At 45.6% G+C, this 23,593-nt stretch overlaps 1 protein-coding gene across 2 annotated transcripts in view; it reads left to right on the forward strand.

Annotated features, from left to right (window-relative positions):
• Positions 1-23,593, forward strand: part of PRIM2 (DNA primase subunit 2) — a 250,604-nt gene that overhangs the window by 213,674 nt on the left and 13,337 nt on the right. For both annotated transcript variants that reach the window (XM_014594466.3, XM_059730696.1), the window contains one exon: positions 12,496-12,564. In XM_014594466.3, the coding sequence (XP_014449952.1) occupies positions 12,496-12,564 (69 nt within the window). The remainder of the gene's footprint in view (positions 1-12,495; positions 12,565-23,593) is intronic.

Here is a 23,593-nt window from a genome sequence, read left to right on the forward strand (position 1 = left end):
GCAGCAGCTGCCATGTGCTAGCTTCCCACCCCTATCTCCACGGCCAGCTGGCCAGAAATTCCAGTTAATGGAAATGCTGGTTAGTAAGATGCCAGATAACAGGACTTTTACTGTATTTTGTGCTCACTGTTACTGAAAAGCATCTAATAAATTTTGGAGGCCTATTTGGGATTATATTGTTTATTAATGTGTCATCTGCATAAAGCAACACAGGGATAGGATAATTCAGTATCATGGGGATGTGGAATTGATTGCCTGTTACTCCTGTTTTAGACCATTTAAGAATAAATTAAAAAGTAGTGGAGCAACCAAACATCCTTATCATACTCCTGTCTTAGTTGGGAAACAACTGAACAAGACACTGTCCATCCTGTAACACAGTCGTTCTCAACCTTTACAGGACCATTTGTAAACACTGGTCAGTCCTGACCCATTAAATAGTTTAAGTATAAGACAGCCCCCAGGCCCTGCCAGTCGCAACCCCCTGGTGTGTGTGTGTGGTAGGGAGAGATGGGGGTAGGATATGGGGGGCCCCAGGCAGCCCTTTGTAGGCTGGAACTCTGCCGGCCTGCAAGGGAAAACCCACCATTTCCCACATTTTTATCCTTTAAAGGAGAATCCATTTTTAAAGTTTGTTCCTGACCCTTTAATATACTCTTGCAACCCACTTTTGGTTGTGGCCCATGGGTTGAGAAACTGCTGTAAGATATCCTATAGAAACTGTATTGGAATAGTAAGTAACAATTACTTTTAAGAGAGTTTTATCAATTGTTGTTATAGCCAGTTTCTTCCATAATTTTAATCTGTCTGTGGAGTCAGAGATCCCTTTAGGTCTATGAAGGCCACATACAAATAACTTTGTATTTTTAAATAAAAAATGCTAAATAGTGTATCACTAAGCAACAGTCCATGCAGGAGTAGCCTTCTCTAAAACCACCCTGCTCTTTTCCCAAATATTTGTGCAGGAATACACAGAAGACTAATAAGGTAATATGATGCAGGATCTCTCTTATCACCATTTTTAAAAACTGGGACCGTTATATTTTCATAGATTCATAGATGTTAGGGTTGGAAGGGACCTCAATAGATCATCGAGTCCGACCCCCTGCATAAGCGGGAAAGAGTGCTGGGTCTAGATGACCCCAGCTAGATGCTCATCTAACCTCCTCTTGAAGACCCCCAGGGTAGGGGAGAGCACCACCTCCCTTGGGAGCCCGTTCCAGACCTTGGCCACTCGAACTGTGAAGAAGTTCTTCCTAATGTCCAATCTAAATCTGCTCTCTGCTAACTTGTGGCCATTATTTCTTGTAACCCCCGGGGGCGCCTTGGTGAATAAATACTCACCGATTCCCTTCTGTGCCCCCGTGATGAACTTACAGGCAGCCACAATTCGCCTCTCAACTTTCTCTTGCGGAGGCTGAAAAGATCCAGTTTCTCTAGTCTCTCCTTGTAGGGCTTGGTCTGCAAGCCCTTAACCATACGAGTGGCCCTTCTCTGGACTCTCTCCAGGTTATCCGCATCCCTCTTGAATTGCGGCGCCCAGAATTGCACGCACTACTCCAACTGCGGTCTGACCAGCGCCCAATAGAGGGGAAGTATCACCTCCTTGGACCTATTCGTCATGCATCTGCTGACTCACGATAAAGTGCCATTGGCTTTTCTGATGGCTTCGTCACACTGCCGACTCATGTTCATCTTGGAGTCCACTAGGACTCCAAGATCCCTTTCCACTTCTGTGCCACCCAGCAGGTCATTCCCCAGGCTGTAGGTGTGCTGGACATTTTTCCTCCCTAGGTGCAGCACTTTGCATTTCTCCTTGTTGAACTGCATTCTGTTGTTTTCTGCCCACTTGTCCAACCTGTCCAGGTCTGCTTGCAGCTGTTCCCTGCCCTCCGGCGTGTCCACATCTCCCCATAACTTTGTGTCATCTACAAACTTGGACAGAGTACATTTGACTCCCTCGTCCAAGTCACTGATGAAGACATTAAAGAGTATCGGTCCAAGTACCGAGCTCTGCGGGACCCCACTGCCCACACCCTTCCAGGTCGAAACCGACCCATCCACCACGACTCTCTGGGTGCGACCCTCCAGCCAATTCTCCACCTACCGGACTGTGTAGTCATCCAAGTCACAGCCTCTTAACTTGTTCACCAGTATGGGGTGGGATACCGTATCGAAGGCCTTCCTGAAGTCTAAGTATACGACATCCACCCCTCCTCCTGCGTCCAGGCGTTTCGTAACCTGGTCATAAAAAGAAACTAGATTGGTCAGGCACGATCTGCCTGCCACGAACCCGTGCTGATTTCCCCTCAGCATAATTTGTCCTGCCGGGCTCTCGCAAATGTGAGCCTTGATAATTTTTTCAAAGACTTTGCCAAGGATGGAGGTGAGACTGACAGGTCTATAGTTGCCCGGGTCCTCCTTCCTCCCCTTTTTGAAAATGGGGACCACGTTGGCCCTTTTCCAGTCCTACGGGACTTGGCCCGTGCGCCACGAGCTTTCAAATATTCCTGCCAGTGGCTCTGCAATGATGTCGGCCAGTGCCTTCAGCACCCTTGGATGGAGCTCATCCGGGCCTGCTGACTTAAAGGCATCCAGTTCTTCCAAATGACTCTGCACCATCTCAGGGTCTACGCATGGTAGTCTGGCGCCTTGCTGCTGCCTCTCTACAACCCCAGTGAGAGACTTGTCGTGCCCCTCGCTTAGGAACACTGAGGCAAAGAACTCATTGAGGAGTTCAGCCTTGTCCCCCCTGTCCGTCACCAATTGTTTCTGCCCATTTAGCAGGGGTCCTATTCCTCCCTGGGGCTTCCTTTTACTCCCTATATATCTAAAAAACAATTTCTTGTTGTCTTTTACTTGGGTTGCCATCCTCAGCTCCATGGTAGCTTTGGCCCGCCTAACTGCCTCCCTACAAGCACGAGCAGAGGAGGTATATTCATCTTTGGTGATCTCTCCCTGTTTCCACTTTTTATGTGCTCCCCTTTTGTCCCTTAGGCTGCTCTGGATTTCTGTGGTCAGCCAGGGAAGCCTCCTGGCCCCTTTCCCTCTTTTGCCTCGCTCGGGGATCGTCTTGCATTGTGCCCAAAGGATCGTTTCCTTAAGGCACAGCCACCCTTCTTGGGCTTCCATCCCTTCAAATCTCCTACTCTGCAGTGCGTCCTTGACTAATTGCCTGAGTTCATTGAAATCAGCTTTCCTAAAGTCTAGCACTTTCACCCTACTAGTTACCTTACCCACTCGCCGTCTTATGGTGAATTCTATTATTAGGTGATCACTGTCCCCCAGATGGCTACCGAACTGGAGGTCCGCTACCATGTCATCTCCCGTTGCCAATACCAGATCCAGTATGGCATTCCCTCTAGTGGGACGGTGTACCTCCTGAGTCAGGTGGAGGTCCTGTACACTGGTTAGAAACCTGCGTGAGCGGTGGGACTTTGTTGTCTGTGACTCCCAGCAGATGTCCGGGTAGTTTAGGTCCCCCATGACTACCGCCTCTTTAGCTTTTATGGTCTCCGAGATTTGCCTCAGGAGCCCCGAATCTCTTTCTTCCCCTTGTTGTGGGGGTCTGTAGCAGACCCCTACCACCAAATCCCTTTCTCCTTGCCCCCCATGTAGCCTAACCCACAATCCTTCTACTTCCTCATCCTTGGATTCCATCTTGATGAGGGTTGATGTATATTGCTTACTGACATAGAGCGCAACCCCTCCCCCTTTCTTCCCCATCCTGTCCTTTCTGTACAGTCTGTAACCCTCAATATGTACCGCCCAGTCATGGGATGAATCCCACTAGGTTTCTGTTAGCCCCACTAAGTCATAGGTGTTTAGTGCAAGCAGGAGCGCTAGTTCATCCTGCTTGTTTCCCATGCTCCTAGCATTAGTATATAGGCACCTGAGCCCTGCGACTGGTGCCTTTGCTGCCCCCCTGCTCCGAGTCCCAAGGGGCCCTTTGATTCTTACCTTCTCATTTCTTACCATTTCATTCCATTACTTTGGATAAAAGCCTTCTAAAATAATTGTGTTAAACATTTTGATCAAAATTGGACATCATCAGTCAGTGAATTCCTTGAATATTTAAGGGGGAAGAAAACCAAGGCTGAGGGCCTTTCCATTTCTAAGAAAGGATCTTTATGATTATACTTGAGATTCAGAGCTCAGATAGTGAATTAAAGTACTTGTAATTTAACAGATAAAATTGTCTTCAGCAAGAAGCCATAATTTGTTTCACCATCTACATTGTTACGCCCATTTTTAGAAAACAAGATCCATGTATCTTTAGGAATGTATGCATCAGGAATTAAACTAAATTTTTTTGTGCCTTTGGCTGTAATATGCAAGAACTAAGCATGATTTCCTAAAGTATAGTTTGGCAAAACTAAGTATGATTTCCTAGACTAGAAGTAGCTTTCGGGGGGGGCTTGGATTTAGTTCAGTAAAAAGTTAGTAGACATGCAGATGTTCCATAGAAGTAGAACCTCCAAAAATTCATGGGGTTCTATTTAAAATACAAATTGGATATCCTACACCATCAGAAAGGATACGTAGCCTGTATTAGCAAGTGAATGAAGGTAATTGTAGAGCAGGTTGAGTTATGCTAAGGTGATGAAAACTAACCTGAAACTGAAAAAAACCAATAATGGATTCAGATATGTTCCAGAAGCTGCACCTCAATCGCATCTTCACTCACCTTGAAATAATATTGAAGGTTAGAATTGGCTCATGTTTAACTAAAACTGTAGTAAGAGACTGCATTTTTAAAAATAGAAGTAAATGTAATAATTTTAAAATAAAAGAAACTGACCTTGGATAAATGAAAGTAACTGTAAGTAGGCCCAAATTACTCAAGATAGGCAACATCTTAGCTGTATAAGCAGATGATCTAGATTAGAGAGCAGGTGGTTGGACGCAGCTGGCAAACATCATCTTAACCTCATTAGTAGTCCATAAAGCAAAAGCAGAAAAGCAAGTTGCAGATGGCAGTGAAAGAAAATGAACTTGAGAATTAAAGGAAGGACTATTACTCCAAGCAAATTGGTCCTCAAGCATCTAATGTTATTCACAAATATAAAGGAATTGAGTAGACGTTTCTGAGAATGTCTACAGAGGAAACAAGAATTAAGTTACTTGTAATCAGTTTTGAGTAGAGGTCTTTTTCACATAATACTATTGAAAAACAACATGTAGGCAGGTTTTCAAGTCTTCCATTGTATTTTGAGCATAAGTGACATCCATAAATAATGATACAAATTGTTTTATTAAAAACTGATTATAAATGAGTTTCCTTTGTAGTTAGGCATCAGTTTTAGTGTTGCATATTTGCCCCAAGACGCATTTTAATTTTAATATGTTAATATATTTTGCATTTATTTTCACAGAAACTCCCCTCTGCTTACTTGACTACTTTGCTAAAGTAGTAGGCACTCTGCTAAAGTCAAGGCAAGATTCTTTTTAAAGAACGGGAAGGGCAGTCTAGTAGACACGCATGTACTTTTGAAATATTTGCCTCAGTGCTATAACTTCCCAAAATTCAGCTTTTAGTGGGCTATACAGCAGGAGAATCCATTTACCTACACGTCTTAGTAGCCAGACTGAGTTGAGGGAAGATTGAGCATGGAATGGCTGTTCCATGCCCAGTGAGAGAACACAAACTGAGGTGACTGAATGTCATGGAAGAATCTCCATTATCTTAGAGTCACTTGAAGGAGGCTTTGGTAATGACATGAACTGTGCAGCAGTACTCATCATTAGCAACCCTTCAATTCAAGAATAATCATAGCTCACTGATGGGTTTTGAGGAGTCCAGTCCTTGAGCCACAGATTGGTCCACAGAAGTTGCAGGTCTTTCCACATCAGTGAGTATGCAGGAGACTAGGACTTCTCTCCTTTTCCTTCCTCTGCTCTGTCTTCTCTGATTCGAGGATGAGACCCTTTACATCAAAGCACGCTGTGATAAACTTGGTTGAGGTTATGGTACCATTGGAGTCAGCAGCCACCTCTTCCCAGCTCTTGATGTTGTTATCTGTTTTCTAGAGATATGTCTTCAGTGTCCTTGTACCCTTTCCTCTGGCTGCCACAAGACATCAGGCCATCCTACACAGTTGGATGGGTAAAAAATTGGCTGATGGGGCACACCCAGAGAGTAGTGGTGGACGGGTTGTACTCAACCTGGCAAGATGTGAGCAGTGGGGTCCCACAGGGCTTGGTTCTTGGGCCCGCACTGTTTAACATCTTCATCAGCGACTTGGACGAGGGGGTTGAAAGCATGTTGTCCAAGTTTGTTGATGACACTAAGATGTGGGGCGAGGTGGACATACTTGAAGGGAGAAAGAGGCCGCAACTAGATTTAGACAGGCTACAGGCATGGGCGGATGAGAACAGGATGGGATTCAATGCTGACAAGTGCAAGGTACTGCACCTAGGGAGGAAGAGCCACCAGCATACCTACAGGCTGGGGAGTTCCCCTCTTGAAAGCACAGAGGCGGAAAGGGATCTTGGAGTCGTTATTGACTCCAAGATGAACATGAGCCGCCAATGCCAGGCTGCAGCCAGCAAGGCCAGCCGTACCTTGTCATGGATCCAAAGATGCATCTCAAGCCGGTCCAGAGAGGTGATACTCCCCCTCTATGCGACATTGATCAGGCCACAATTGGAGTACTGCGTCCAGTACTGGGCGCCACACTTCAAGTGGGATGTGGCCATCCTGGAGAGGGTTCAGAGGAGGGCCACCCGCGTGGTGAGAGTGCAGCAGGACAGGCCCTATGAGGAGAGACCGAGGGACCTGAACCTGTTCAGCCTCAGCAAGAGGAGGCTGAGGGGGGACCTGGTGGCTGCCTACTAACTCATCAGGGGAGATCATCAGCAAATAGGAAGAGCTGTATTCTCCCCAGCACCACCTGGGGGTGATGAGGAACAACAGTAATAAGCTGTTGGAAAATAGGTTTAGGTTAGAGATCAGAAGGCAATATTTTACAGTTGGGTTGGCCAGAATCTGGAACCAACATCCTAGGGAAGTGGTCCTCGCCCTTACCTTGGGCAAATTCAAAAAGAGGTTAGATGATCACCTGTCTGAGGTCTTGTGAACCTAGCATTCATTCCTGCCTGTGGCAGGGGGTCAGGCTAGATGATCTGATCAGGTCCCTCCTGACCCTATCTACTGTGAAACTTGACTAAGCTGGGAGCAGAGCGTTTGTTTTGGGAGTCAAGTGTCAGGCATCCAATATGCAATGTGTGGTCCAGTGAAGTTGGTGCTGGAGGGTCACTGACTCAACACTGGTAACATTGGCTTCAGCAAAGATGCTGGCATTTGTGTGGCAATCTTTCCACTTGATGCAGAGGATTTTCCAGAGATATCATTTGTGATTCCTCTCCAAAGTCTTGAGATGACAATGATATGCCACCTGCGTTTGATATCTGTAGAGAAGAGTGGGATGACAGTTGTGTACCGTCCTGGTACCTTTGCTGCTGCTGGTGCTATTGGTGTTGAGCTAGCTAAGTTATTTTGACCTGCCATTATTTACGGTGGTGGACTGGACTGAGGCTGTAGGGGAGGAGGCAGCCTCACGGGGGCACGCTGCCATGCCAAGGGCTCACCTGAACACACACACAGTCCCACAAGCACCCATCTCATGAGTTTTGCCTGCCTGTGGCCAGAGGTACAGGGCCCCAGAACCCAGACTACCCCTGCACCTATCTCCTTCACAGCTGGCAGGCTTTGTGGCTGCAGCAGGGGCTACTACCCCTGCAGTTTTCATCCCCCTGTGACTTAACAGACACACAGTGTCACCTAAGTCATGAGTTTTGCTTGTCAGCAGTTTGAGGGCAGTTTCCCAGAAACCCCTGCACCTATCTCCTTGAAATTTGGCAGGCTTTGTGGCTTCTGCAAGTGCTACCATCTCTGCTATTTTCATCCCACTGTGGCTTAATACACACGTGACATGAGTTTTGCTTTCAGGATTTGAGGTGCAGTTTCCCAGAAACCCCTGCACCTATCACCTTGAAACGTGGTAGGCTTCATGCCCTCAGCAGCGGGTACCAACCCTGCAAGTTTCATCTGAATCAGCCCAAAGACAACAAAGTTATAGATATTTCATTGATTCCCCATTATACCCTATGGCCGAATCACCGAATCTTTTCCGAATCAGTTCAGCCGAATTGAATCAGAAAAACGATTCGGATCTCAGAATCGAATCATCCGAATCAGAGTTGGCCGATTCTGAGTTGAATAGTTACCTATTCACACAGGCCTACTATGTATGCCATATTTGTCAGAGTAGAGCTGAATCGCCTTCGCTTTATCTTGTCACAACTTGTTTTTGATTTCCTGGATTTTCCTCTGAGTTTCAGATTATGGAGCTAACATGTCTCCTTCTGCTGAAATGAGGTGCACCTTGCCAAGCAGAATGAACCCTTTTCTTCCAGCTGAGTTAAGGCTTCAATTTCAGTGTTGCTGTCATCAAACCAGTTTTGGTATTGATGGGTGGCATAGCTAGTGGATTCAGCACAGGCCTTATGGACAGGGGTTTTAAACCCCTCCCAGAGTGCTTTGGTGTTGCCTTCAGTTGCGGGCAACACAAAAGGCTTTTTGTGAAGACACTGTTGGAGATCCTTTCAGACCTTGAGATCTTGAAGAGATTGCTTTTGGTTGTTTTTAGCATTTCAGAGCAAGCCAGATGTTCATAATGGATCTGACAAGATAATGATGTATTTAGATGTCATGATTTATTTAGTTCTTTACTCAACTCCTGCCTCCCTACTCATCTTCATCTTGTAGATGGTTTTATACCATTTTGTAGATTGTAACATGCATTTATTCAGGAATGTGCAGAGCTCTGATGCACACACTGGTAAATTCTGGTTCATCTCGAACTGGAGCCTAGAACATCCAGCAAGACTTTCAAGTTGCTTATGCAGCTGCTGGCAATCTCTGTTTTACCATCAGTTTTGCTTTTGCCAACAGACCCTTCCCATTAATCTGTCTACAAGTTGTACACTTTTGTTTTCCTGGTCTGGTGGGAAGACAGTAATAGTTTGCTAATGTAAACTAACTGATCATCACCAGACATTTACCCTCTTCAAAACAATTTAGCAGTGATATTAACAAAGCATCTCATTGAACAAGTAGCAATCTGGAGTTAATATGTTAAACCAAGAGTATTTTGTTGTTGGAAAGATGAACAGTCTTTTAATTAAGCAGAATTTTCTTTGATGCATTTTATAACATTTCTGATGTCCTTTTATACATTTTTGTAGTAATCACAGAATTTTATTTCTACTCAGATTTTCTGCTTGCCTGATTTTTGACCCTAAACCCAGAAACATCAGGCATTTGACTAGAGATAGGCAAGTTTTTGCACCACAACTAAATACAAATTCAGTCTGAATCTGGTGAATAGTTTCAGCTGGAGACAAAAGTAGGGAAATATCAGCTAGAAAGAAGGGGGAAAGTTTAACGTTGTATTTCAACACTTTCATAACAAAATTATCCTTTGTTTTGAAATCAACCTGTCTTTTATAAAGGGAGATTAAAAACATGGTTAAATAACCCAAAATAAAATATTTTGACTTCAATAAATTATTTATAATTGACCTGAAATCAATATTTTCTTCGCGGTTTTTCTACTTGTCTACCAAACCAAAAAAATACTGTTCATACAAGGCATAGGCTTTTAATTCATTACACTGAAGTAGAGATGAAGAATACAGAAGGGAAACTCGCATATATCATCTTTTTGGGATACCAGCAGTAGGGATGTAAATATAATTTTAAAAAATTGTTTAACCTCCTTTAATTATATGGGTTAAACGATTAATCGACAACACAGTAGCTTGAAGACAGCTGCTGCTGGGAGCTATTCCAAGCTCCTGGGACATTTTCACTGGGAGGAACAGGGACGGGGGGAGGGGGGCAATTTCCGCTGGCATTAATGAGTCCTTAGGCTGCTCGATGTTTTCCTCTTACGCTCTGGGTATTAGTTACCCTTCCTCTCCCCTCCTCCTTGCTCCTCCCTCCTAGCTGCCGTACTGCCTTCTGATTCCACACGGCTTCCCTTCCCCACTTCCCTGCCAGACTGCACCTGCTCAGAGCCAAAGGATAACCAGTAAGCTAACCGATTATTGTTGCAGTTATTGGTTAAACAATTAATTGTTTCTGCAGGCTGAAGTTTTGGCAATTAATTGTTTAACCGTTCACATCCCGAACCAACATTGGAACAGTGGTATAACAGTACTGAAATTTCAAATGAATACTGGTATTTACATTTTCCTCTATATTCGTATGTCTGAAATAACTGGCTTGTTAGAAACTTGATAAAAAAAAATTAGAAGTGTTTTGTATTCTCACAGACTCCCTATTAGAAGAATTTGTGGTTTAAGATGTATTGTTACCTAGTTGCCTCTGTTAGCCAGCTGACACTTGCAGAATTTCACATCGAACTCTGCAAGTTACAATAATTTCTGACAGATTTTGGCTTTGAAGTAGCAGTTATTTAATGAACAGATCAGAGGTCTGTGGCTCTGAAAACTGTATTCGATTCCTGTCTCCTCTTGTGACTTTAATTGCTGTATAAACCTGGATACGTCATTTACTTCTGTGTGTCTGATTTCCCATGTTTAAAGTAAAGATATGAGTACCATCTTCCTTCGTAATATGGCTGGAGGTATTAGGGGAAAAACCACTATTTAAGAACTTTGTTTTATTAATAAAGATATTTCTCAGTTGAGAACCCAACCAGAAGATGCAGTTTTATGCTGTGGCTCTCTCTCTCTCTCATAAATAGGCTCTGTTCATCCAAGCATTCCAGGTCACTGGGATGAGCAGAGATTGTATGTTTAAAACAGATACTAGATTAAACAAAAGAAACTGATTAAATGAAGCCTCTGGATTTTGGAAGAGGCTAGCTTACGTTCATAATAAATTTTATTGATGAATATCAGATGTGCTACTTTTTATTTTTGACTTCCATAACTTCCAGTTCAGCTGTATAAGCAGCATTTAGTGATGTTTTTATTTTTAAGCAAGTTATGAACTGCAATACACTGTAGTTGATATTAATCTAAAAAAGCCACTGTACTGTATATAATACATTTTGCCCATTCAATAAAGAACTAGTAAAAGAAAATATAAGATGAGGGTGGGGGTTAACACCGTTTAGTAAAATAACTGTTTCTTCTTGTTTTGTTGTTTATTTTTATTAATTTTTATTTTTTCCTCCAAGATGGTTTAGAAAAGTGGACATGTCAAATACATAGACTGTGCCAAATTTCAGACTTTATTGGCTAGTTGGCGTGGGCTTTTGTTTATTACCTAGAATTTAACAGAAAGTGACATGAAGCATAGAAATGTAATCAGTTGGGCTATAACAGAGAAACAATGAAGTTAAACACTTTCTTGGCAGCATGTTGTGGTTTGATCCATTTTGCAAATGTAATTTATTTGTACATATGTCAATAACTATAAAGCAGTATCCAATAATGAGGACAGCGGGGATTTAAGCTGGGGTTTATTTTTATGTTTGACATAAAAGGTCAGCCTTTGGAAATGGGACTAAAAATTAACATTTCTTGAGAATTATTTTTCCCTTTATTGAGGTTATCTCTTAATTCCAGCAATTTTCTCTGTTTGATAAGCAGACAGAGTATACATTTTGATTATTTAAGGGAGGAAGAAGGTGGTACAACTTCAAAAATTTCAACTGACATTGCATTCTGCTGATAAGAATGGGAGTTTATGCAGCACAGAAAAGATTACATTTGGTAGAATTGGGAAGCAAATTGTATTTACAAAAGTTAGGATGATTTTCCTAATATGTGTTCAAAACATACCATTCATGCTTGCTTTCTGCTGAGCTTTACTAGAAATAACTTCATTAAAAAAGAACAAATCTGTTTGAAAGCAAAAGCATTCCCCTTTTACAGATACTTGTCTAAAGGGTTTGCATTAAATTTTGTTGATGGGAGCACACCAATATTTTATGTTGCATCCATATGAGATAGTGAAGTGGAAAATAAAAATATAAATAGTATACTAGATTGCTTCATGCTTCAGCCACTTGAATTACCAGATTTATATCTGCAATTATGGAAGAGATGTTACAGTATGATATTCTGACAATAACTGTCAGAAACACAATGCAAAAATATATGTTCACATTATTTTTGAAGTTAAAGATATTGGAATCACAGTTGCAAGCCCAGAACATCTCTTCCCTATGGTTATCTTGGTTTTAATAGAATAAAAATACATTTTTAGCAACCAGTTTGCATGGAATATTATTTATTACAGGACAAAATTGTAAATGTATAATATGCAACATGATTTCTTGCATTTTAATATGGCTGTCTATTGTGAAGTAAATTAGAGAATTGTGTTACTGTTGCACTGTTACTATTTCTGTTACTATTGTAACAGCCAAAATTATAGGTCAACAAGCTACAGAATTACTCAGTTCTGAAAGAATGCTACGTCTAAGTCCTCTCTCTTTTTTTTATTTTGTACAGATTTTGGAGTTAGTGAAAGGTATGCATTACCAACTGGCCTGTCAGAAATACTTTGAGTTGACACACGATGTAAGTAAATATTAAATTTTTATCATACAGTGATCAGAATGTCTTTGTCTGACTTCTAGAAAGGGCCTTGGAAATAATGCATAAAACTCCAGAGCCTCTGCATTTGTCAGATGCATAATTGGCTGTTTGGCCTTGTTTTTGTGAATTAATCAGTATATGTACTTAGAAGCTTTTATTCCAGGTGTTTTGAATTATTTTTGCATAAAATCTTTCGTGTGTGTGTGCGTGTAAGTAATTTGTCTCTAAGATTACCACCCTGCTCTGCCTTCTGCCTGAGTTCAGAGTAGCATGGCTAACTATCTCTATAATATTGCTATTTCAAAGAGTGATATGATGTGTCAAAACTAAATTATGTTTGCTTCCTGAAAATGTCAATATTGTTGTCATGTAAGCCATTGAATATTCAATATTTAAAAACGTTTTTTAAAGTCTGTGTTTTAATTAATATTTTAAAGAAAAATAAAAGAAAAAGTAAGTGGGGAATGGCACTACAACTAATGTCCAATGAAAATTTGTTAAGATTTTTTTCACTGTAAGGCGTCTCTTAAACAGGGGGCTGGTATCATAATTAATTTGTAATGACTAATGATTTAAAGACTGTACTTGGTTTTCTTTTTCAGTTTGATTTTTTTTATATTTTATTTTTTAATTATATGGCGTTAATTTTTAACTTAGGGAATAAAATAAACATTTGCAGTTACAGTTTCCCCACCTTTGCTTAGTTTCCTTCAATAGACACTAGATTATTTTTTAATATGTAGAATATTTGAAGTACCCTTTAAAAAGACTAAGGGAAGATTATCTTTTTTATGAATGTATGTTGTCCCAATTGCTGTAGTATCTGACGCAGGGGCAAAATATGGCCCACGGGCCGGATGCAATGCACAAGGCCATTTTATCTGGCCCGCGGGGCCCCTAAAAAATTTAGAAAATTAATATTTATCTACCCCTGGCTGCCTGCTAAAGATGACAGGAGCCGGTAGCAGGACCCAGCAGCTGAAGCAGCAAGGCGAGCCCAGCCCTACCCTGCCCTCAGCCCCCCCAACCCCCAGCTGGAAGCCCCTGCATAGCAGAGGCTTCTGGCCCTATCTTCCTGTGCCCAAGAAGGAAATTCAGATAAGAATGCGGTGGGGGAGGGGGAGGAGCAGGAAGGAGGGGAGGACTTAGTGCGATTGCCTCAGTCTTCAGAGCCGGGTCAGCTCCTGCTGAGTTTACAGTCCTGGCCATGCAGCTGGGAACTATGTGGCAGCAGTGGGCAGGAAAACAGGGAAATGGTGATGACAGGCAGGGGAGTGGGTGGCAGCAAGCAGGCACACAGGAATGTGGAGCCTGTGCCAGTACTCCGGGGCCAGTGCCCCGGCGTGGAGCATGGGCTGGCAGGGGCTGTATGGAGCCAGGCTGGACTGTGCCAGCAGGGAGAGGGGGAGCTGGCCTGGCTCCGTAGAGCCCCTGCCAACCTGGGCCCCATGCTCCTATTGCCCCACTCTGGGCCTCCACCAGCTCTGGCCCTGGCACAGGTCCCTCACTCCTGCCCAGTTATTGCTGTGCTCCTGTGTGTCCCCTTGCTGCCACTCACGCCCCCCCCTCCTTCCTACCACTGCCATTTCCCCACTTTGCTGCCCACAGTTGCCTGCCTGCCAGCTGCTCCAGTACCACATATTTCCCAGCTGCATTGCCGGACTGCAGGACTCAGCAGGAACCCCACAATTCTCGGCTGGCTCTGTGTGGTGCTGGCTGGGCTAGGCCAGCTCCTGCTGTGTCCTAGGATCTTGGCCATGCAGCTGAGATGTGGTGCCAGAGTGGTGAGTGGGGCAGGAGCTACAAAGTGACAAGAGAAGGGCAGCAGTGGCAGATGGGAGGGCAAAGTGGTGGTGAGCAGGAGCATGGGGCCCACACCAGTGTCCTAAGGTCAGGAGTGGCAGGAGAGAGTGTGTGAGAGAGAGACTGCCATACACAGACACCCCATACCCCCTCACACACCCAGTCATCCTCCCCTTCCACACATGCCACAACCCTCCCCAGCCACCCTCCCTAATACACGTTCCCCCACAAACCCCATACCCACCCACACCCCACATATCCATATACACTTGCACATGCTCCCTCACGCCATATACACTCACACCCCCTAACCCTATTGTGACAGGGGGCAAGCTCATGGCTGGGTCTTAACCTCGACCCCCACACCTGTTTATGTGGGGCAGTCTGCTCAGTCTCACCTCCCACTAGTTGCTGGTTTAATAAACTGGTGTTCTAAATGGAAGTCTACCCATTATAATGCCCTGATGACAGGAGGTGCTATCCACGGCTCTGTACCATCTGTACACTGTGACCCATGCCTTGCAGATGGCATCCAGTTATTATTACACCCTGGCTTAAGGCTGGGCCAGACTCAGTACCTTGTTAGGCCTCTTACATACTGCCCCATTCAGGGCCGCACTCACGCCGCCCCCTTTCACCGGGGCCTCTGACACTCTGCCCGCTCTCACCAGGCCTCTCTTATGCTGCCCTGTTTCTGGGCCACATACACCCTGCCCTTCTCCCTCTGAGTGACCACGTAGGCCATCAGGCTTAACTCTCCACTCCTTGGCCAGCCCTGGCGCAGTCTTTTGGGTCTCTCCCGTGATCCTTATCTGCAGGGTGGCTGGGCAGTTTACCAAAGTCTGGACTGAATCTGCCTCTAGCCCCTCACCAGGCCACTCCACCCCTTCCTTGGGCCAACACTGCCACTACACTGGGGCCCTGGGATCATACAACCCTGTAGTCTCAGGTGCCTCTCTCTAGGTGTGCCTGGCCTCAATTCTAGGCCTCTCACTAGGGCCTGCGATCTTGCATCCTCTTTGGGCTCAGGTACTTTTCTGTAAGTGTGCCTGTCCCCAACTCCTGGGTCTTACACCCCTATGGGCTCAGGTGCCTCTCACCCCTGCCCTCACAATAACTGACCAGATGGTGTGGGGCTGGAGTTAAGGCATCCCTAACTGCCTTTCACTGGGGAGGTAACTGGCTTGGCATTTCTTGAGGACTCCCTCGCCAAAGGAAGTCCCACCAGGTCACTCTTCCCCGGCAGGGTGCAGTTTCAGGTCATGGCCTGGACCAGGAGCCTCCTGCCACCCCATAGTTCCTGCTTTTACCTCCAAGATGTTCCTGAGCAGCAGCTCAGCTGGAAGTTGTTACTTCTTCAACTGCTTGCAGCAAACTGCTGCCTGTGCCCTGTTTGCCAAGACTTAAAGGGCGGCCTAATTCGAGCTGTCTTGCACCTGTCACCTGCCTGCTCCTAGTCTTAAAGTGGCAGGCACCCAAAAATGCTTTGCCACACCCATACACACCCACCCCCACACCTATCCACCTTCTACACACACCCACATCTTCTCCCATACCCCACTTACCTACACACTCACAACCCTTCACAAACCTATACCCACCCCCTACCCAAACCCCCACCCCACCACAGTATACAAGAGTAAGACTTAATTTTAAGCTATTATACAATCACCTCCACGTACACTATGCAAATGCAAGTAAATCAGGACAAACATTTTTGGAAATCAAATTAATGGGTGTTATAGGTAGTAGATATTTGATATTTTTAGAATATAATTAGGTATTTTTCTGGTTCTGAGATGACAAACACCCTTGCTGAAAGGAATACTTCTGGTGGCAAAGGGTGAGACTTCTGGTAGCAAAGGTCAGGGGTTAAGGGGTGGGACTTCTGGTTCCAAGATGGTGACTCGGGGATGGGGTACCTGTCAAGGGGCGGGCCTACCCTTGCAGCCCTCAACAGCTTGTCAAACCTCGATAACGGCCCTCCAGCCTAAATAATTGCCTGCCCCTGATCTGAGGACTTGAACCCTTCGATATGTTAATCATCATAATTCCTCTGAGCGGTGAGAAAGTATTATTATAATTCAGTCTAAAAGTGGCAAACTGAGGCCCAGAGATGACAAGTGTTTCATCCAAGATAATATATTAAAGTTGATGCTGAATAAGGGCTTGCCTTCTAGAGCTGTCAAGTCTAACACCAGTCCCTAAGTGGTCCATTCTGCTCCTCTGGAACAGGTATTATTAAAATGTTAAGTGTGTTTTGTCATTTAAAGAACAGTTCTGGTCTTAATCTATAATTCAAAGTTTTGTTGGCATAGGTATATTAGTTAGGGATGTGAAACTGGTTAGTTTATGCCAGTGAAAACCCTCACGTAGTCAGTTACTGGTTTATACCATACCATCAGGAGAACTCATTTCCTGGTATAAGCTGCATCTCTACTGGAGGGACTTGTTGGTTTAGCTTTGCTGATATATACAGCAAACACTTTAAAATAGGCTAAAATATTCATGCTCAATCCCTGGTCTGTAGGCCAGATACAACTCCCAGTGCCATGACATCTGTCCTAGGTGACTCCCCATGGATCCTGTGTGGAGCCCTGTGGGCTATAGCTGTGCGCTAAATTGGGCATGTAGGCAGTATTGGTGCTGGCACAGGGGCAAGATGAGACCCTGGAGAGCAGTCCCAGCTGGATGGGTCAGCATGTTACTCCATGCTACTTCTGTGCCATGGGAATTTGGCCCTGGGGTACTGTACTGACTCTGCCTGGCTAGGATTGGACTCTTGACTGGTGGAAATGGCTTGATGCCTATGCCTCAGCTTTGGCATTTGGTGGCAACACAGGGCCCTATCCAGCACATGGATCAACCCTGCACCCTTCATCTGGCCCGTGGGACTAAAATTGTGACAGCACTGTTTTGAAACATAACCGAGCCCTGTGTAATTCTGGTATACATGTTGTGATGATGTTAGGATAATTGTGTGCTAGGACCTGAGTTGCTTGTCAAGAGAGAACACAGCAGTGCTGAATCAGTTTATAGTTACTTGAGTCACTGCTGTTGTATGCTGTTCGCTAATTTAAAATTGTATTTGTGGGTACTTGTTTGTTTAGCAGTTATGCTGGGGAAATCTGTTATAAACTGCTAGCGAATGACTAGAACAAAAAGCTAGTAATCCAAATTAGGACACAAAGCCTTTCACTTCTAGGTTAGCTATCCAAATTCAGTGTGATTTAACATTAATTAAAGTGCAGCCTGAAAGTTGTTAATTACCTGTGTAGGGTTGATTTATTGATCCCGGTGCAGATTTTTGTTCCTAAGTTTTTACAGCATAAAAACTGCCTTCATAATTTCAAGAAAGCTGTGATTATTTAATTTTTTAAGCATGTTTAATTTTAGATTCATTCCTGATCTTTCAATGCATGAACAAAAATTATTTTTCATCTAAACATTTGAATATATAATCATTTTGAATGTCCTCCTCTGATAAGCCATATTTTCAAAAGCGCCTAAGTGACTACAACTGCTTACAGGTGTGAAAAAAGAAAACCAAGTAGTGCTTTACTTTAAGCTCTGTGTGCCCCTGCACCAAGCACAGCACATGCCCAGAAGAGGCATTGCATTAATTTGACCTGGCTTGCTCAGTCTCTGTATAGATCACATGCTTCAGCAAGGTTTTTTGGTGCTTGTATCTAATAGCTGATTGAAGCAGTTGTAGATAAAAGCCCCCAAAAGCCCCACTGAAGCACCCAATTGATACATATGCTGGGTAGCCAGGTTGAACTAAAGTGTTTCCTCTTCTGGTAAAGTGCTAACAACCCCTCCCCACTCCCTTCAATCTGTCAGCAGCCTAAGGGCATTTTTACATGTGATTTCAGACCTGGCACCAGGCACTTTAATTAGTGAGCTGCACTAATTAAAAGTGCTTGTATATTATGTGTATCAGTGTTGCCACGTATCCCCACGCTGAAAAAATGGCAGCAGGGCACTTTGAACTAAAGCTCATTGGATGTGTTTAATTTCATAGATTTCATAGACTTTAGGGGTGGAAGGGACCTCAGAAGATCGAGTCCAGCCCCCTGCCCCAGGGACAGGAACTCAGCAGGGATTATAGGATCCCAGCAAGATAAACATCCAGATGTCTCCTGAAGGCATTCAAAGTAGGTGCTTGAACCACCTCTAGTGGCAGTCTATTCCAAACCTTGGGGGCTCGGACAGTAAAGAAGTTCTTTCTTATGTCTAGCCTGAAACGGTCATGGAGGAGTTTGTGACTGTTCAACCTTGTCATCCCTTGATGAACAGACATTCCCCCAGATCCTGGTGAGCACCCCTAATAAACTTATAAGTGGCCACCAGCTCACTCCTGAGCCTGCGCTTTTCCAGGCTAAAGAGTTTCATAGTTGGTAGGATCGGAAGGGACCTGAGCAGATCATCAAGTCTGACCCCCTGCCATGGGCAGAAAAGAATGCTGGGGTCAAATGACCCCGGCTAGGTGATTATCTAGCCTCCTTTTGAAGCCCCCAGGATAGGAGCGAGCACCACTTCCCTTGGAAGTTGTTTCCAGCTCCTAGCTGCCCTTACTATGAAGTAGTGCCTCCTGATATCTAGCCTGAATCTACTCTCAGTTAACTTATGGCCGTTATTCCTCGCTACTCCTGGTAGTGCTTGGGGGAACACGGACTCTCCCGTAGCCTGCCTCCCTTGGCCATTTTGTAGACGGCCACCAGATCCCCTCTCAGCCTTCTCTTGTGGAGGTTGAACAGGTTCAGGTCCCGTAGCCTCTGCTCATAGGGCCTGCCTTGCTGCCCCCTGGTCATGCGAGTGGCCCTTCTCTGGACCCTCTCGATGCTATCCACATTCCTCCTGTAGGGTGGCGCCCAGAACTGGACACAGTACTCCAACTGCGGCCTGATCAGTGTCGCATAGAGGGGGAGGATCACCTCCTTGGACCTGCTCATGATGCATCTGTGGATGCATGACAAGGTGCAGTTAGCCTTCCTGAACACATCACCACATTGGCGGCCCATATTAATTTTGGAATCAATAGTGACACGAAGATCCTTTTCTGCCTCTGCTGACTAGAATGGAGTTCCCCAGCCTATAGGTATGCTGCTGGTTCTTCCTCCCTAGGTGCAGTACCTTGCACTTGTCAGTATTGAATCCCATCCTCTTCTCATCCGCTCACGCCTGTAGCCTGTCTAGATCTAGTTGCAGTCTGTCCCTCTCCTCCAGCATGCCCACTTCTTCCCACATCTTAGTGTCATCTGCGAATTTGAACAAGGTGCTTTTCACCTCCTCGTCCAAGTCGCTGATGAAGATGTTGAACAGTGCAGGCCCCAGGGCCAAGCCCTGGGGGACCCCACTGCCAATGTCCCTCCAGGTGGAAAAAGACCCGTCTACCACCACTCTCTGGGTGCGGCGCTTCAGCCAATTTGCGACCCATCTGACTGTGTAGGCAACAACGCCACAGTTGCCTAGTTTTTTAATGAGAATGGAGTGAGAGACATTATGGAAGGCCTTCCTGAAGTCCAGAAAGATTACGTCCACCACGACACCTGTGTCCAAGGATTTTGTGACCTGGTCGTAGAAGGCCACCAGGTTTGTCTGACAGGACCTGCCTTGAATCAACCCATGTTGGTTGCCCTTAAGCATGATCTCCCCTGCTGGCCCTTCACAGATGTGCTCCTGGATAATTTTCTCAAAGAGCTTCCCCAGGACTGAGGTAAGACTAACTGGCCTGTAGTTTCCTGGGTCCTCCTTCCTCCCTTTTTTGAAAATGGGGACCACATTGGCCCTTTTCCAGTCCTCCAGCACCTCGCCAGAGCACCACGAGTGCTTGTAAAGCTGTGCCAGGGGTCCCGCAATGACCTCTGCTAATTCCCTCAGCACTCTGGGGTGGAGATCGTCAGGACCTGCTGATTTAAACACGTCTATTCGCACGAGAAGTTCCCTGACTAGGTCCTCGCTGACCCTGGGCCTGGCAACGCCTCCCCTGAGTCTGTCAGGGATCCCAGTGTGGGGGATGCCCTGGTCCCTGCTCAAAAAGATGGAGGCAAAGAAATTGTTAAAGAGGTTAGCTTTGTCATCTGGTGTGACCACCAGATTTCCTAGCGTATCCTGCAGGGGCCCTATGTTACCCGGTACCTTCTTTTTACCCCCTATGTATTTAAAAAAAGGACTTCTTGTTATCCTTGATCCGGCTTGCTAGTCCCAGTTCCATCTCCGCCTTAGCCTTCCTAACAGCCCCCCTACAGTCTTGAGCAACGGAGGTGTAATCTTCCTTGGTGATGGCCCCTCTCTTCCATTGCGTGTACCCCTCCTTTTTAGCTTTGAGATGTTCCTGGATACTTTTGGTGAGCCATGGGGGCTTTTGAGCACTCTTGCTCCCTTTGATACAATTTGGGATCGTCACCCTTTGGGCTTGGAGGATCGCCTCCTTAAGGAATGACCACTCTTCCTGGACTCCCAACTCCCCTCCCCCTCGGGACCTCAGTGCCTGCCCCTGATCTGAGGACTTGAACCCTTCGACCTCAGTGCCCCCCCGATGAGTTGCGCTGGATGGTGAGTTCCAGTAGGCGATGATTGCTATCGCCCAGGTGGTCGAGAACCCGCAGTCCACTCGCCAGGTCGTCGCCCGTGACCAGGACCAGGTCCAACAAGGTATTTCCCCTGGTGGGACTGTGCACCTCCTGGGTTAGATGAAGGTCCTGTAACTCAGCTAGGAACCTATGTGAGTGGTCAGACCTGGCTGACTACTCTTCCCAGCAGATGCCCGGGTAGTTTAGGTCGCCTGTGATGACCACATCCCTTGACCTAACTGCCTCTGCTAGCTGACCTGAGAATTGCTAGTCCAGCTCTTGCCCCCTGGTTGGGTGGTCTGTAGTAAATCCCTACCATTAAGTCCCTTTCCCCCTGACCCCCTTGTATACGGACCAAGAGCACTTCAATCTGCCTTTCCTCTGACCCAGTGGCTCTCAGCCTGTCTTCATAAGGTCTGTTTTCCTGACCTTTGATCATGCATGCGGCTCTCCTCTGCACCCTCTCAAGCTTCTCCACATCCTTTTTGAATTGTAGAGCCCCAAACTGGACGCAGTACTCCAGCTGTGGCCACACCAAGACCAAATACAATGGGAGAATGATGTCCTGGGATTTGCTTGAGAAGCATCTATGGATGCAAGCCAGCATTTTGCTTGCTTTACTCACAGCAGTGTCACATTGAAGGCTCATGTTCATCTTGTGATCATTCATGACCCCCAAGTCCCTCTTGTCTGTAGTGCTAACCAGCACCAGGGGCAGTAGCTACAGTTGTGCCTGTGTTGCCTGCAGGAGCTGACAGCTTGGTAGGTTCTGCTGGGGCTGCAAGAAGATGGTACGTGTAGCAAAGCTCCAGCGGGACAGGTTCCTTGGTGTGGCGGGCCTTGGGGCCCTTGACCACCTTGGTCCAACCCCTTGGCTGGACAGAATGGGTGGTCCCTGAGTCCTCCCTTGTCCTGGAGGAGGGTGACTGTGGTCTACCCTCTGCCTCCAGGGGGAGAAGAGCCTGGCAGTAGGAGTCTATCTCCTGCTCACCATCCCTGATGGCACTCAGTCTCTGGACTGCGGCGTGGAGCTCCTCCAGCTTGCGTGCTGGAGACCCCAAAAGGGAGCAGACCTCACAAGAGGAGGTGGCCATGCTTCTGGACCCCAGAGCATTAAAAAGTGTCAGGCAGCCCCCGCAGCGGAGAGCCAGGGGCTCCGTCTGCGTGGAGCCCGGAACCATGGGCTTTGTCTGGGTGGAGGTCTCTGAGGTGCCAGGGGGGTGGGGCCACAGACCCCTTGGGGACCCTCCGGGTGTAGCGTGTTCCCATCCGCATGATGTTGCTGGTAGGCCGGCTGCGGCTCGAACTGCCTACCCTAGGGGGTTCACAGGCAAGGCCTCGGGCCCTCCTGCTTGCCCTCCTGTGCAAACTCCTGTGCTAACTCGCATGCCGGGCCCAGAAGTGCGCCTGCACACCTTTCAAAGCACAGTGCTGCCATTTTGTAATCATGGAGACATGTGGCAATGCTGATACACATGCCGCATGAGGCTGCCAGAGAACATCAATTTCCGCGCTCCAGCAGACTCCCATGTGTGTAGGAGCCCTCGGGTTTTTAAGTCCCATTGAAGGACATTTAGCTCTTCAGGGCACTTCTGACACTTCAGTGGTTAGTGAAAATAACCCTTTCAAGATAGGCTATGTGTCATCCTTTATTATCTCAACACTGCGTATCTCCAGTGGCTAAATGGGTGACCTCTGTTTCCACATTGGATACACTTTTGCGTTTCATGATCACTAAGTTCACTTACATTCATAGTGGGGGAAAAGAGAAAAGGATTTAACTAGATTTGACAGCATTAAGTATAATGCTCTGAAGAGCTGTATAAGGGCTGAATTTGTTTTTCTGACCCTATGCCTCCTAGACTGATGTGCTGGGAGTGCAGTTCATTAAACAGTGACACTGCAAGATGTATGTATGATTGATCTTAAAAGAGTACATAAAAGTTTAGGAAAATGGGAGAATTGGGGGAATGAAAAGGTATAGGTAATTACAGCTTGTTACAACAGTGCATGTCATTCATTAAAGCAGCACATCCTACTTAAAAGGTTTTATGGTGAAATAATGTTCTATCTTTAATGAAGATGAATTGTGAAATTGAACTATCATCACATCTCGGTTCTTCAATGTCAGATGGTCTTTACTGTCTTCATTATCGTTGTGCCTGGGCTTCAGGACTCTCCAGAATTCCCAGCCTCTGTGTGTGACACACATAATAGTTTTTTTCTTGTGGCTTTTTAAACTACTAGACTAAAAATTTAAAACATATTTGACTTTCTGAGGGGAGTTTAAAGGAGAGCAGCTCTGCTTCTCCTTCCACTTCAGACATGGCAAAGGCAGGCTGCAGAACTCCTAGCTGCTGTATAGCCAAGAGCTACACCAAGAGTTAAGCAACTTTTGTAACACTAAGTCCAGCTGGTATGTGGGCAGCTGTTTGTCTGATTTTTCACTATACCTTGCGGAAACAACCGCCACTGAGCCCAGACCAGAGTCGGTGGTATGGAACCTGAATACGTTTTACAAAAGGCATAGGGCTCCTGTTTCATTTGCAAAACAAGTAAGAAAGTTTCACTTAATCACTGGTAAAACATGAGATCTGTCCCCATTAAAATCTAGACTTTCTCTAAGCCAGTAT

The sequence above is a fragment of the Alligator mississippiensis genome, chromosome 1 (genome assembly GCF_030867095.1).
Source record: "Alligator mississippiensis isolate rAllMis1 chromosome 1, rAllMis1, whole genome shotgun sequence".
Classification (NCBI taxonomy): domain Eukaryota; kingdom Metazoa; phylum Chordata; order Crocodylia; family Alligatoridae; genus Alligator; species Alligator mississippiensis.